Source organism: Asterias rubens, chromosome 7 (assembly GCF_902459465.1).
Source record: "Asterias rubens chromosome 7, eAstRub1.3, whole genome shotgun sequence".
Classification (NCBI taxonomy): domain Eukaryota; kingdom Metazoa; phylum Echinodermata; class Asteroidea; order Forcipulatida; family Asteriidae; genus Asterias; species Asterias rubens.
The window spans coordinates 9,295,469-9,312,114 of record NC_047068.1 but is presented as its reverse complement, the minus strand read 5'-3'; the positions used below and the strand labels follow the sequence as shown (position 1 = coordinate 9,312,114).

The 16,646-nt window shown below is 37.3% G+C and overlaps 1 protein-coding gene across 1 annotated transcript; it reads right to left on the bottom strand.

Moving 5' to 3' along the window:
* Positions 1-4,220: 4,220 nt before the first annotated feature.
* On the bottom strand, positions 4,221-15,039 carry LOC117292897 (collagenase 3-like). Its single transcript, XM_033775074.1, has 8 exons — positions 14,808-15,039; positions 13,669-13,976; positions 11,453-11,760; positions 9,278-9,436; positions 8,662-8,777; positions 7,044-7,191; positions 5,929-6,231; positions 4,221-5,252 (listed from the first exon to the last, which is right to left on the bottom strand). Exons 1-8 carry the CDS (start codon positions 14,931-14,933, stop codon positions 5,110-5,112), a joined length of 1,611 nt encoding a protein of 536 aa, XP_033630965.1. The 5' UTR covers positions 14,934-15,039; the 3' UTR covers positions 4,221-5,109.
* Positions 15,040-16,646: the final 1,607 nt, after the last annotated feature.

The window sequence follows — 16,646 nt, the reverse complement described above, 5'->3', positions numbered from 1 at the left end:
AAACCACAAGGGAAACTGACTAAAGTTATAACTATTCACTTTGTTCGCATCCTTGAATGTTGATGTGTGTCTTGAAACTCCTTCTAAACATACATGTTCCCACACGTTTGTTTCCTTTTATTTTATAATAAACATTATGCACATGACGTCATAGAAGTAGGGCGCCCTCGCCTGAGAGGTCTAAAGGAGGTTGTTCATTGGCCAATCATATCGTCGCGCAAACACATCTGTGCGCTTCCATTGCTCTTCATTGAGCAAATTCTGGTGGCGACTAGACTTGATTACACCGACTATAGACTAACAAGAAACCAGCCTAGGGAGATTGACTACATCGAACGTCGATATGGTCAATTCGAGAGCTATATCACAGTTTCTGTTAAAATATAGTATTAGTAGCTTTAACCCCAAACTTGCTCATGGCTCCTTGATGACGCGATGCGTGAGGTCTTTATACTTTTAGACCTTGCATCATGACGTAATCAAGTTGCCATCTTACAGGTAAACCATGTATAAAGTTGCCACCTTACAGGTAAACTCTATGATATCAGACAACAATCCAAAAAAACTCAAAAGTTAAGGGCCATAAATCTATGTGACATGCAAGGCCAACTCGGGACTTGATCTAATATTACATTAATCCCTCTCTTTTTTCCCCACGACACAAGAGTGTCATATTGTGTTTGTCATTGATTTGGGATGTGGTCAGACACATGTTGATTCACGGAACTTCCCCACACATTACCACATTATGCCATACTGCATTTCACTTTGCTAGTTTCATGTCCATTGAAATGATATTCCATGAACAGCAAGAAATGAAAGCCTGAGATGTCACTTGATTGGATTATGTATGAATTCTGGTATGCAACCTAAAGACCTCATTCCAGAAAGATTTGAGAGTTATAGGTTAGAGTAATTATTTCGATTTTCCGTGATTGTTAGATTCGTTTTAGTAAAAAAAAAAACTTGCCGGATATCAATATAACAGATGTTAAATTTGCATCAGGGATAAAGAATATTAATTTTGTTTTTGTTTACCCATACACCGATGTGTATTAGCACTGTTTACTCAGTACTTTCCAGAGTCCTGTGAAAAAAAACATCACAGGCATGTTACTCGGGTGGGATTCGAGCACACGATCCTTGCAATTCTAGATATCAATATGCTTTCTGTAGTATAAAATTGCCACCCTTGAAAATTGTCCTGATTTTGTTTAAGGATTCCCTTTTTTGAATAGAGTTAATAGAAGAACACAAAATTCCCAAAAATGAAAAGCACAACGGTAGTGGCAATTTTGATTCACAGTAAATAAAGCATTGTGATGCTACCGAAGGGTTACATCACAGTCCGGTAAAAATGACTATGTACAGTAAATTAAACCCAACTCATCACTCAGGGTGTTTTGCTTTTATTATTTATCGCTATGTTTAATTTGAATCGGATATTTAATTTTGTTAAAGACACTGGACTCTATTGTTAATTGTCAAGACCAGTCTTCACACTTGCTGTATCTCAACATTTGCATAAAATACAAACCCGTGAAAATTTGAGCTCAATCGGTCGTCGAAGTTGCGAGATAATAACGAAAGAAAAAACACCCTTGTCACACGAAGTTGTGTGCCTTCAGATGGTTGATTTCGAGACCTCAAGTTCTAAATCTGAGGTCTCGAAATCAAATTCAGTGGAAATGTACCTTTTTCTCGAAAACTACTCCACTTCAGAGGGAGCCGTTTCTCACAATGTTTTTTACTACCAACCTCTCCCCATTACTCGTCACCAAGTAAGGTGTTATGCTAATAAATATTTTGAGTAATTACCAATAGTGTCCACTGCCTTTAACTTTATACAGACCTCTTTTGACGGGGAAAAGAGGAAGAATATTGGTATACAGTTATATACACTTAGTGCCACAAAGTTACCCAACTTTTATGTAGGCCTACTGAACAGGCAGTGAGCAAAACCAGGCACACTACTGTTCCTGCTTAAGTCTGATTTCCGAATTTTTTTTGTACTTGTAACAATCAGAAAAACTGTGATTAAATAGCCTGAAAGTCCAATAAATCCTTGTCCTTATGAACAAGTAAACTGCAGCTCTTGTGCCCTAAAAGATTGTCCTACTTTTTTTAAAAGGATCAAATTCACGCCTGAAAAACAATAACCGGACTTTAAGTTCACAGCTCCTTATATCAAAAGGCGGTGCGGTTAAGTGCGCATTACTTCCTCTACCGACACATAGGCTACCTATCCTGTCTTTGTTTTACCTTTTCAATTTACTGCTTGATCGTCCATTACATCGGGTATATATGGTTGAATTGAACCTTTGATGACACATGCTTCAAGACAATGTCTAATTTTGCTGACTACTCCTCAATTTTTGGCCATAAAAATGTACTTGGTAAAAAGAGCACCGGAGAGCTGTTGATATGCCATACAATTGTATTCTGTTAAGAGTTTCAGGTATGAGCGTTTCGTAGGCATCTTTCCTGCAACATCGATTATCTGCCAACTTTTCACAGGTTTGTTATGATTGCTGGGTTGCACCAATGAGGATAGTGGTCGTTGACCATTACCATCCTGCATTACAAAATTATAGAAATAAAATGCAATTTTCTTGTCGATAGTTCTTTTCGCTTCGATTAGGGGGAGGGGGCTATGACTGCCGAATACTCACCCATTGTACTACATTAGCCGGAGCCAATTCAGCCATCAGAGGCCTTCTCCGAAACTCGGCATGTCCCAGAATACCTTTGCACTGGCAGTAGCATTCTGATAGAGGGCGGTGTTCACTGTTCACCAAACTAGGTTGCATTAAAACGTTACTGTTTTTGTTCAATTGAGTATTAAGGAAGTGGAGGTTCAGTATACATTCACCATGTATACCATGTGATGTGGACTTGTCTGTGTCTGACCCTGAAGAGACGTGGCTTAACCTTTCAACAATTGTTGATCAACAAACCGCCCTTGTTAAATTCTACAAACTTTCAATTAAATAAAAAATACCTCCCTAATTAATTACTTTGTTTTAAAGAAAATCAACTCAATGTTTGAATATCGTTACAAAACAGAAACTGTCTGTTTTTGTTTTGCATTCATTTATGGCTTTTTATGGTTTTCCAGCGTAGGTTGGCTCGACAACTCGGACGTTGGCATTGAATAAACATGTCTATGGTATTTGGAACCATTGTGGTTCTCGGTATAGGGCATGGTGCTTATGGTATCCCAATTTCTATTGTGTATTTATTGTGTACTTAGAATCTGAGGAATGTGGTAGAGGGTTTTAGGGGGTCTCGGTATAAAAAGATGAAATCATGTGTTTACTTTGAGGACGTAGGGGTATCTTTTGATGGAACAACATGTATCTCTGAACATAGAAAAGACAACCCCCGTACCCGTGTGGTATTTCACGCTGCACTTATAATTCAGTCCGATTTGTTAGCTTTGTGACCTGAAGACAGGGTTGATCTTCAGCTAGAAATGCCCAAACTCAGTTTTCTCTTTTAGAACTGCGATTATGTTTTTACTTTTGTTAATACACTCTTGAAACAGTGTTTTCCCGAACCATGCTTCTGGTTTGTCACGTGGGTTTGTTCATCGTTTGTCAAAATTCAATAAAATGTACAAGAAGCATCTACATTTTGTATTAACTTATGTTTTATTACCAAAACCAATTCATAAATAAAAACTATAAATACAATAAATATATTTCTAAAACGGCATGTCTACTCAGAAGTGTAAAATACAAGCAGTGCACTATTTACAAGAATTTACAATATAATTACTGAATTAGATTCAATGTGAACTTTACTGCTTTTTCAAACATTTTCTTTCTTTTCAAGACAAGCTTCTGAAATGTCCCTCTTTTTAAACGCTCTTTTCAAAAACATTTCTTTTCAATTTATAGGAAACAATCAGTTGTTAAAGGCAGTGGACACTATTGGTAATAACTCAAAATAATTATGAGTATAAAACCTTTCTCGATGACGAGTAAAGGGGAGAGGTTGATGGTATAAAACATTGTGAGAAACAGCTCCCTCTGAAGTAACGTATTCTTCGAGAAGGAAGTAATTTCCAACGGATTTGATTTCGAGACCTCAGATTTAGAATTGGAGGTCTCGAAATCAAGCATCTAAACGCACACAACTTCATATGACAAGGGTGTTTTTTTCTCTTATTTTTATCTCGCAACTTCGACGATCAATATTGAGCTCAAATTTTCAAAGGTTTGTTATTGTTGAGATACACCAAGTGAGAACACTGGTCTTTGACAATTACCAATAGTGTCCAGTGTATTTAATCTATGTTGACTGTAAATGACTATCACTATTCCCTTGTAAAGCCAAAAACACAACTAAAATATCCAACAGTGAGTTATGTTAAAGAGGAAATATACGTTTGGTAATCACTCTTAAAATTAATGGCAATTAAAACTCACCTGGTTAGAGGTAGGTCTTACAGCAGCTTTCATTTTGAGAATCATTTCACTTTGAAGTAACGTGTTTATGGGAAAATAGATCAGTTTCCATCCCCCCAAAAATTAATATGAGAAGCGTCACCGACAGTAATGTCTCTCAGTTTGTGTGTTTCAGCTACGGTTTGCGGATTTTCGACGATTTATCGTAAACGCGACCATCTTTTGAAATGAAATGTTCACAAGTTGGTTTTATTGTATGCATCCATGTTTATATAGGATGAAAACAATCACTGATGCTTCCGAACACCAAAGGTGTACTTTCCCTTTCAAAAGATAATGCTGTATGTATACTAACAATAGAGGAATGATTGTAATGGCTAGTCCCTGCAATATAGGAATGGTATGCAATGGCTAGTTTCTGTAAGTATGGCAGAGTTGGCGACTCAAGTGTAAAAAGTTCAACCAAGTGTCGACTGTAGAGGGCGCTACAATCGTGTTACGCGAACATGACAATACGTCCATGCAAAAAGCTCTTCCAAATACAAGTGCTTGATTTTGTGTTCCTTTCTGCCTCTATGTGCAGGTTGGTAAAACTACAACCGAATCCCACTTTCAAAACACTCTTGGTCCGCATCAAATTACCTCTTTTTGACATTCATTTCTGTAAAATCTATAATCTGAACTAATCAGTTTTTTTTTAAGGGCAGCCTAAAAAGTCAGTGTACAGGTCACGTGCGTTATTATAGCCTGTCAAGCTCAGGAATGATTTAGTAGTTGCGTCCCATTTGAATCTGTAGTAGACTGCGCTGTGACCGTGAAAGTAAATGATGTATGCGTAGCCTGTGTGGAAGAGAAAAGCAAAATAGAGGGACAGTGAACAAAATGTCTTCAAAATATTTTGTTTCAACGGTTTTGTTGGTACCTTTTGTGTATCATTTTTTTTTTTACCAATACATGAATCCCCACTTATTGTAAATGAAGATGTATGTAGTATAATAATTGTTCTGTAGAATTTCCTGTTTCATTTAGTCGTGACGTTTTTGAAAAAAAAAGCGAAACATTTTAGAGAAAGTTTTTTTTTCTTCAGGAGAGTCGCGTAAGTCTGCACATCGGCAACTACAGCACATCGGCAAGTAAGGGAAGCATTCTTATTTAATAATTGTTATAATAAGCTGTAAGTTTAATCTTTGGACTCTAGTGTTTTGTGTCCTACAAAAGGTACCCAACCTTTATCAAACAATTTGCAAGATTTCAACCCATTTTCCCAAAAGGTGAACTGTTGTAATGGTGAATTTAAAAATGTCCATGAGGATTACCCAAAAACTTAAAGAGACGAAGCTTTTGGGAATAATCTTAGTTGCATTCAAAATGTCTCCACACATTATAACAATACACGTAACTTTGTTTAAAAACAATTTGTAAGGGTTTTTAACGAATACCCCATACGGGTACCAGAAGCCTTTTAGATTTTCATTTCAAGAAAATAAATCTGAACAATGAAGTTGTTTCTCTTTACCGTCATTGTAGAATGCTGCTGATGGGAACTTCTGCGCATCAGGAAAGACCTGATGTATCCTCTCAGCTTCTTCAGCCAATATTCCTTCAAACTCATCTAAGATGAAGGTGTTCTTCGCCTTGAAGAAGTACGTCTTGCCCACGTCAGCAACATGCAAAGCCGCTGTCATCTTCTTAGGGAGGCCCAGCTCTCGAACAGGGCGAGGGAAGTCAGGTTCGTCTTCGGCATTTGTGGTGTTAATGTTGTACATCTTGAAGAGTGGCGGAGAGGAGCGGGCTGACTTGTAGATCCAGTAGTTGCGACCTTTGGGGAAGATGGAACAAGTTGAGAGAAAGTGAGTTTATTTTCTCTGATATTTGTTATGGTCTCCTCCTGAGCCAAATTTCATAGCGCTGCTTAACGGTAAGCAAATTTGCGTGCTTACTGTAGCAGGCAAATTTGCCTAAGCCTTTGCGTATTTCTTAAGTTAGCAGAATAATTGGGCGGCCTTATTGCGTGTTTAATACCGTGGAATTGCATTCTGACGTCATTTATTTTCGTGCGGTAAGCACCGGAAGGTTACCAAAATCGGCCGCTAAGCAGCGCTATGAAATTGGGCCCTGGTTGGATAGTCTATTTCAAAACTAACATAAAAACATGTAGTCTACTAGTCTCGGTTTAGGGAAGGTATACGTCTGGTAACCACTCCTAAAATTAATGGAAAAACAAACTGTTGGTTATAAGCCCACAGCAGCTTTCGACAGTGTAAATCATTTTGAGAAACATGTCACTTTGAAGAAATGTGGTTTTGTAAAATATATCAGTTTGTGTGTCCCACAATGTGAATATTATATACTGTCAGTGAAGTTTCTCATAATGTCTATTCGTATTGGATTATTCTTCCTGAAATGGACATAATTCGCTCTGGATTTTCGGCGATTATATTATATCTAAAACGCAACCTCCTTTCTAAATGAAATAGTTTTGCACGTTAGTTTTATTGTACCTGTATAGGCCCCCTATGGGATTACAACAATAGAATGGTTCAAAGAAACACTTTGGCTTTAAAAAAAAATAAACAAACAGTAAAACGATTTATATTATAACATCGAACAACACTGAGGCTTAGCTATTACCTTTGAAGAAGTGGATTTTCCGATCGTAATGTCTTTCGTAGCCAGCTGACGGATGTCTGGGAAGTTTTGGGAAATATGTTCTAGACAGTTCACCCTCAGCATCAGACAGCAAGTTACCTTCCAAGTCGAACCTCCAAAGTTTATCATTCTGTTGATTTGAACAAAATATGGGGCTCCGTTTTAAACCGTGTCTTATAATTAGTTGTTCGTGGCGTGAAATAATCAACTTTTTACAGCGATTGTTAATATAGTGCTACATCCCTTATGTCTGAAAAGACTTTTTAAATAAAATATTATTTTTCGTTGAATGCCAGAATATCATATTAATCTGGGCTCAATTCATAAAACTAGGTAGCACAAAATAAAATAATGATGCTAAGCACAGGAAAATCTTGCTAAGCAGAAACTGGTTACCAGTCAAAATTCCATGCAGTTTACATTATTGCAACTGGTACCCACTCCTTTTTTTTTATTGACAAAGGTATTTGCTAAAGCAGTATTTTCTGCCTAAAACAGCATGAGTCTGTGGGAAAGCAACAAATAACCAAATCCTATAAAAACTAGACAAAGAGTCTACTATAGGTAGGTGAGAGCTCTGTTTTGTTGCGATTTTGTTACACTTTTTGTGGATGATGGATTGCTTAAAGTCTGTGGTTTTGGCACAGGCCAGGCATATCGTATCGTGATGAAATTAAAACTTGCGGTCACCCTTCCATCAACATACAATATCATAAAATCGTCGGTCGTAGTTGGAAAAAACATACACAAAAGCACCTTCGATGTTATGCTTTCTTGTTCCTTTCAAATAATTTGTGATTTTTCTTTTGAACCAGTTGCTCAATAAATTGTGGGATTCCTGATTTCGTAGCTCATTGTGCAACGTTTGAGCTTTTGATTATTGAGCGGAAGTCCGTGTTTCACTTCAACGAAGTCCAAAGTGCAGAAACAACTCGTTTTTGTTTTCATGCAATGTGGTGTGAGTATCGCTGCAGTATTTTGTTGGGTAATTGCCAAGTCGTTCTTTACTGAAGTGTATAGCAACATTGCAGGGAAACAGGTCAATCTAACCCATCCATACAACAATTCCCAAGAGGAGTTAAATGATTTATCAAGAATAAATGGTGCAAATTTGCGATCCACTTTTAAAAATTGCATTGCAAATTAGCCAGTTGATAAAGGTGAAATCGTTCACTAAAATCGAAGCAAAATTTGCAAAGGATCGAAGATAAAACTTATCCGTGCGCCGTATAATGTTCAACTTCTCACAAAAACAAAATTGAAAACCTGCTGAAAAATCATCGGTAATAGGCTCAGAGTTTGCTTAATGAAGCCACAGAAAAAAACCGATCATTTTACCCCCCGAAAAAAGGAAGAAAAACAATCTCTGGAAGCATAAAACACTGCTTGGCAAATTTCTTTGCTTATAGCAAAAAAAAAAAAAAAAAAAGGTCGGGCACCAGCCACAACAACGTAAACCCTGTGGATTGTTATCTGGTAATCAGTTTCTGCTAAGCGATATTCTGCCTGTGCTTAGCAGATTTTTGTGCTTAAAGGCTTCGTGAAATGTCTCACTGGTCGCAGCTCGATTAGGTAACCAACACAATCATATTCCACTTACCGAGAATGTATAAAGCTGATCACGAATATTGATGACGGTGCTGATTGGAGCGACGCAGTAAGCTGGGGGTGGTTGAGAAGTAGCTGGTGGGAGGGTAGGTGGGTTCGGGTTGGCTCCTGTAGGAGAAAAGTCAAAATTAATTATGGACAATTTAGGAAACGAGCAATTAAGTTAAGTGTTGATCTTAACGTGGACAATAAGAAGGCAAACTTTTTGTTTACTAAAAACGTATGATTTAACCTCGATTCCGAGTCCGATTGAGCCTGACATTATTTCCGGGTAATTTTGAAACATATTCCGGAGGTCAAACTTACCCTTAGGGGACTCGAGCTCTTTGACCCGGGTACATTTTTACCTAGGAGTTTGCAGAGTAATACAATTTGAACAACGTGTAAATCTCTTTTGCAATGAACAAAAGACTTGACACATTAAAAATAACAGACTAAAAAAAAAAAAAAATTGTGGAAACTTGTTTTACAATATTGTTCATAACGTAATCAAACACAAAATGTCCAAATGTTTATGCCATCGTTGTCAGAAATTGCATAATGGTAGTTTGTCTTGAATTAGGATAAAGTGAGATTTGTTGAGAGGTGAGATTTAATAATAAATTTACCATAAATTGACTGAATAGCATCTTTGTCATCTCTTGGGAGAACAAAGTCCGTGATGAATGCCTTTCCCCACGGCCACATGAGTGAGTTGGGAACATTAGAATGATCCAGACCTAGGGTGTGACCTATCTCATGGGCGGCAGTGTAGAAGAAGTTCACACCTAAAGATAAGATAAGAAAATAGATACATAACATTAGTTGTCAACCCTTATTTAAAGCCATTGGACCCTTTCGGTACAGAAAAAGTACACGCGTGTGTAAATGATCTGTGCTTTATTGCACGTACCAAGAATTGCCAATGCCAGTCATTTTTAGTCATCCTTGTTTTATGTAAATGACACCATACCTGGAATGTCACACATTTCTTCCAAGGTGTTTCGCATAATGATTAAAATTGTGTTTTATTGTTCTCTTGTACAATTGAGACAATACAAAAGGAAATTAAATACGTGGTTGAACAGTAAACCATTAGTTTGTTTTACCCTTCACGGATAAGCGTTTTATACTCTACTTTCCCGACTTTTATTGTCACGAAACATTTAAAGCAATGTATAATAATATAGACAGTATACTTTATATACATCGGTGTAAGGGTGGAAACAGGGTGGGAACTGTTCTTTGCCCCCAATGCAAAACTATCATCTATTTAGCCAGTTTAAACTACTCTTAAATTATGTATTTGGTTGATTTGTTTCCATTTGGAAGTCATTAGCCAAAATATAATTAGACAGATTTTAACCAATCTATAACTCGGTAAAGTCTGATGTTTTGACAATGGGTCGCCTGCGTGTTAAAGATACATTAGTGCAACCAAACCATAATCTTTACCACTAATGCAATGCAAAACCAATCTCTGTATTAAAAAATTGTTCAGTTCTTAAAGCCACTATACACTTTCGGAACAGGAAAAAAAAAGTTCACAGATTTACAAATAACTTACAGGGTTTACAGAAGATAGTGGTGAAAGACTTCTCTTGAAAAATTATTCCATGTAATGCTTTACTTTTTGAGAAAACAGTAAAACAATATCAATTCTCGATAGCGAGAATTACGGAATTATTTTAAATACATGTCATGACACGGCGAAACGCTCGGATACAAGGGTGGGTGTTTCCGTTATTTACTCCTGACTATGATGACCGATTGAGCCCAAATTTTCACAGGTTTGTTATTTGATATAGAAGTTGTGATACACGAAGTTTGGGCCTTGGACAATACTGTTTACCGAAAGTGTCCAATGGCTTTAAACTGACTTCTCTAGAATTGCAAGGGTCGTGGTTCGAGTCACACCCGAGTATTAATGCCTGTGATTTGTTTTCGTCAAAGAACTAGGAAAAGTACTGAGAATAGGCTAAACAGTGAACACAGTACACATCGGTGTAAGAGTAAAACCCAAATTAAAATGATTTATCCCGATGCAAAATTATCATGATCTTAGACTTCTTATAATTGCACAATTTCTTTTTAGGACTGAGTGTGTTCTCTGATTGATTCAATGGTGTGATGAATGACGTCATGAATACGTCATTCTAATAAGTAAACTGTTCATATTTTATGACACTCTATGGGAGGGATTTAAAGGTAAACCCAATTGTATCTAGGGACCAATTCATTTTTATGTTTGAAAAAAGAAAATATTATCCAAAGCATTTAACATTACAAGCTAACAGATTTAATATCAAATCTTAAAATGGATTGGTCACTATATCACAATCATTTGTATTAAAGGCAGTGGACACTATTGGTAATTGCTCAAAATAATTACTAGCATAAAACCTTACATGGTAACGAGTAATGGGGAGAGGTTGATGGTATAAAACATTGTGAGAAACGGCTCCCTCTGAAGTGCCATAGTTTTCGAGAAAGAAGTAATTTTCTACGAATTTGATTTTTGAGACCTCAGATTTAGAACTTGAGGTCTCGAAATCAAGCATCTGAAAGCACACAACTTCGTGTGACAAGGGTGTTTTTTCTTGTATTATTATCTCGCAACTATGATGACCGATTGAGCTCAAACTTTCACAGGTTTGTTCTGTAATGCATAAGTTGAGATACAGCAAGTGAGAAGACTGATTTTTGGCATTTACCAAAAGTGTCCAATATCTTTAAATCTTTTAAATCCCTCCCATTTAGAGTGTACTTATTTATAGGTTGTGTATGCGTCAAGTTTAGCTTACCATTTGGAACACCATGGGTGTAATTTTCGTCCTCGTCAAAGTGTGCATCTCCGTCCGTGGTGCCCCAGTTGCTGTTCGGTGAGAACGCGTGAGCCAGGGTGCCTCCTGGACCGTCAAATGTCGGGTCATCCTCCACGTCAGTATGACGACGTTTACCGAACACCAACCGAATATCTGCCGCGTTTTCATCGTCAACTGGCTGGAAGGTCAGTGGTGTGACGTCACTCCAGAGCTGGAAAGCTTTTCGGACGTCTTCAACCACTTGCTCAGGAGTAATTTCAGAGGGCGGGCCGGGGAAATTGATGATTCTGTTTGGGAGAAAAAAAAAGCATTAGTACCCGCTGCCAACATAGGAATCGAACTGACTCTATAACTAGGGCAATCTCGGTGGTCTAGTTGGCCTAGGGTTATGGGTTCGAATCCCACCCAAGTAATATTATGCCATTTCGTCAACAGGACTCGGGAAAGTTCTGAGTATACAGTGCTATACAGGTGACTGCTCTATATTCCGACACCCCTATGTTCCGACCCCCCTATGTTCCGACACCCCTGTATTCCGACAACTCAACCTATATTCCAACACCCCTATGTTCCGACACCCCTATATTCCGACAACTCAACCTATATTCCAACATCCCTATGTTCCGACACCCCTATATTCCGACACCCATATATTCCGACACCCCTATGTTCCGACACCCTTATATTCCAACGACCCAAACACCCCTATGTTCCGACACCCCTATGTTCCGACAACCTGCACAAATATTGTGTTAGCCATTAAAAAAACCAAAAAAACAAAAACGGTGCGACTTAGAGAAACTACACCTGACAGTAATTTAGTCCATATTGTTTGTACCGGTAACCTATCTTTATGTAGTCACCCAGAGGAGTTTAATTTGTATGTTTGAAAAGTGTTATTCTGCTATTAAAAAATAGAAACTTTGGTTTATTTAGAAAAGGACTGAGTAATGGAGGGGTGGTAGGACTTACATATTTATTATTATTATTATTGTTGACATTTCTTTTATTTGCGGAGGCAAATGCAAGAAGTCACACATAGGCGCAATAAATTGAAGGCTCATGAATATAAACATGGACACGCATCTAACACTAGCAAAGTACCGAGTAATTTATTGCCAGCTAACTCGGGGAGCCATAACTCATGTTTATAACCACAAAAAAGGAAGAAATGCATGCCTTAACAAGCAAAAAAAATAATGTGTGAATCGATTATCCTAAGTTGATCCCATCACTTTTAAAAACAGTACAATTTCAACTTCTATTCAAACCTATTCCCGGCAGAAATTCGCCGGGAAACCCGGCTGTAATACAAGTTGCGTTTTTGTTATTGATCATCAGAGTAATAATTTGCGAAAATAACTTGTCGGAACATAGGGGTGTCGGAACATAGGGGTGTCGGAATATAGGGGTGTCGGAACATAGGAGTGTCGGAATATAGGTTGAGTTGTCGGAACATAGGGGTGTCGGAACATAGAGGTGTCAGAATATAGGGGCTTCGGAACATAGGGGTGTCAGAATATAGGCTGAGTTGTCGGAACATAGGGGTGTCGGAATATAGGTGTGTAACCGCTATACACATCGGTGTAAGGTAAGGGTAAAACAAACAAAGTTATTAAAACATAAAACATCGTTGTAATTCTAATCTCAGAAAAAAACCTGCCCATGAAATAGTTGTGGAGTCGGTAATCACATCATACCTTTGTTACCTGATGTAGTGTAAATATTTGACTATCCGACCACACTAGGCATTATTATTACGATTTTTAAGCTGAATGAAATGCACAGGTCAATAAACTTGCGCAATGTTTACTTACTTATCGATAAGACAGAGTTAGGCAGGGCAATCAGTATTTGGAAAGCCCCGCTTGAAAGGAAACCTCAAAAATGCAGAATTAAACATTGGCTTATACTAAAACTTGTTTATTTTACACTTCTTTCGTATGTCGCAAACTTACAGTAAAAATCACGCAGCGTTTATTCCATTGCAGTTTCTATTATTAGAATTCCAGGTTAAATCAATTGTTATGGCAATTAAGCCAGCTTGCACCTGCAAGCTCGCACATTCGAAACTGATAATGACCCCAAACCCTGTTTGTTATTACCTTAGAAGGTTATCGATACAAAAACACTATTATTAACCAATTACAGTTGAAATGAAAACTTGAGCTGTCAGTAATTATTAAAAAACTTACTTGTATGTAAGGCCATTCTTGTTCCATTGGTACGGCTGGCCGGCAATCACGTACCGTCGTCGCCTAATTACTGTGCCGTTAATCGAAGCGTTTGTTCCCGCAGTGTCGTTGACTATGACCGGATCATTGACCCCACACCGGGGTTTTGCAATCAGGTCTAACGTTGCTTCGTCTATCTCGCCAGACTCGGAAATACCTGCAAACTTCTGAAGCTGCTTGATGGCTTTCTCGACCGTCTTTGCTGGCAACACACCGTCGGCATCTTTATTGGGGTCTTTTTTAAAGTAACCGTACTTTGCTAGATATTCCTGAAAAGAAAAACAGTTAAAATAATCAATTACAAAAAAAATAAATGAATGACTTAATAAATACAAATTTCATTGATCGCCATTTTGTTGTAAATTGTTTGCAAAGAGGCCGATCTAACAGGGTATTGTGGAAAGTCTTACTAATCAACTCCAATTTTCACATTAATGTGTTAAAGATGCAGTAAGAAAATACTGTCAATAAAGTGTTCAACAAAAGTTATTTAATTTCATTTATAACAAAATTCACTTCCGGAAACATAAATCCATCTTCTGGAATGTACAGAGCTGACTCTGACAAGTATAGTCTTAGAGTGTCATTGTTTTTGTGTGATCAATCATAGGTGTGTGAATTAAATAACAAATCTGGGAATTATTTTAAACACATGTCATGACACGGCGAAAAGTGCGGAAACAAGGGTGGGTTTTCCCGTTATTTTCTCCCGACTCCGGTGACTGATTGAGCCTAACGCAGGTTTGTTATTTTATATAGAAGTTGTGATACACGAAGTGTGGGCCTTGGACATTACTGTTAACCGAAAGTGTCCAATGGCTTTAACTTCGGTTACAAACTAAAAATCAGCTGTCGCAGTTTCTTGTTTAGGTTTTCAGATTAAGTTTTTTCAAATACTTCAAATGAAATGATATTTCACAAAAATTGTTGTTCTTGTCGATGAACTCTATAATCAATCTGTTTTCATACTAAAAAAATAAAATCTATACTAATTTCCTCACCAATTATGTGTGACACTTTATTGCAAAAAAAAAGAAGAAAAAAGAGAAGAAGTAACATACGTATACATCAGTAAATAATTACAACACAATAATACTTACGTATCCCTTGGCTTTATCGACTTCTTGGGTTGCCGGTCTACCTTGCTGCGCTTCATCTTTAAAAGGTTTACCGTAAACAACGGCCGCACACATCACCACGAGACACAATAACTCCACTCTTCTCATCTTGTTGTTTTACAAATAATCCTCACTGGCGGGAAATTCAAATCAACTTGACTTTAAAGCTGTATCGAGCTCCCTGCCTCTGTCACTTATGGTCTTAACACATGTTTGCTCACACTTTTTATACTTACCGAATGGGCGTGGTTTCTGGCTCCCCGTCGATGAATGTATCGCGTGAATACCTGTGCAGCTTATCGCAATGCAGTGACACAGCGTATAGGGGATGGTAAGGATGACGTCATGTCCCGAGCATAATATACCCTATATGGACTTCCGGGTAAAAGCCGTGTGTTACGTTTTGTTGCTTGTATTCAACGACGGCTGTTTCATTTATTCCATTTTAGTCAAACTTGTACTTTTAAACTTGTACTTTAAAATGTTCGTTATTGTGTGCAGATTCTCGATATTAATGGTAATTTAGTATAACCGATTCCAAAATCAGACTAAAGGATCTTGATTTAAAAAAGAAATGTTGGATTAAAAAAAAATTGGTTTATGGTTGATTATGGAGGTGGCCAAAGGTTGAAAAGAAAACTTGAATCATGCCAGCATTATCTCCTTATTGGATTGTTTTAAAATGTATTAAGGTTTACTCTAATGACGAATTAAAATGCTGCATTTTTTCCGAGGCCACTGAAGAATGAGCAATCTATAATGATTATCTTTAGTCATGTATTTTAAAGGATGTGATTCTGTGTTTTAGTAGTCAGGGTAGATATAATTGAAAACAAAGGTTTTATGAATTAAAAATTAAAAATTACATAACAATCCGGCAATGCACTTTCACTATAGGGTCACGTAATACATCAAACGACATTCTGATAAACGTCATGATTAACTTACCGGTGCAGTATAATAATAAAGCTTTACCATACCTATGTTAGATCTATGTGTCATTTTCTTTTTTAGAATGATCAACTTCCTATGAGGAACTATACGGACCTATATCCCTCCTTTGTAGTAGCTGTAATATCACATCTTGGTTTATCCCAAGAACCGAAATACTTGACTAAAGACCAACACATGAAATAACAACAAAACTTTCAGTTCCAATCGGTCATCTGATTCACTGAGAAAAGGTGACATCCCCACTAACTTGTCGGTTGTCGCTATTTATTTAAGAGTGTTTAAGAGTGGTTCGAATCCCGGTTGTGACACTTGTGTTCTTGAGCAAGATACTTTACTATAATTGCTTCTCTTCACCCAGGGGTATAAATGGGTACATGTGAAGGTAGATGTTGATATTGTGATTGAAAAAGCCTTTTGATCGATCGAAACGATTGCCCAGGTTGTATACTCCCAATGGAGCTGAGAAACATTCAAAGGGATGTTATTGGCCCTATGACCAGGGCACTATTTTAAAGCGCATTGATACGGTTATGTGAAATGCGCTATATAAGAATTTAATATTATTATTAAATTATTAATAGGCTAAAATATTTCAAGGGAAGTTTCCTCATTGAATATTTATAACATTTATACAGGTATAAATCTATGCAATATATTTTCAACCTTTTTAAATGTTCGCGTGCTGTCTTGAAAATATTTATAGCTATCCTGAACCAAAATAACTGCATTGGTGTAGGCCCCTATACAGTGCGTGAACTGTTAAATCTTTGTGATAAGTTGAAACAGAAAAAATGCAATTGATGAGCTACCTTTCATTGCACATCAACCGATGAGTCACAAAAAGTTAAACCCAAGTTGGGTTTTCTT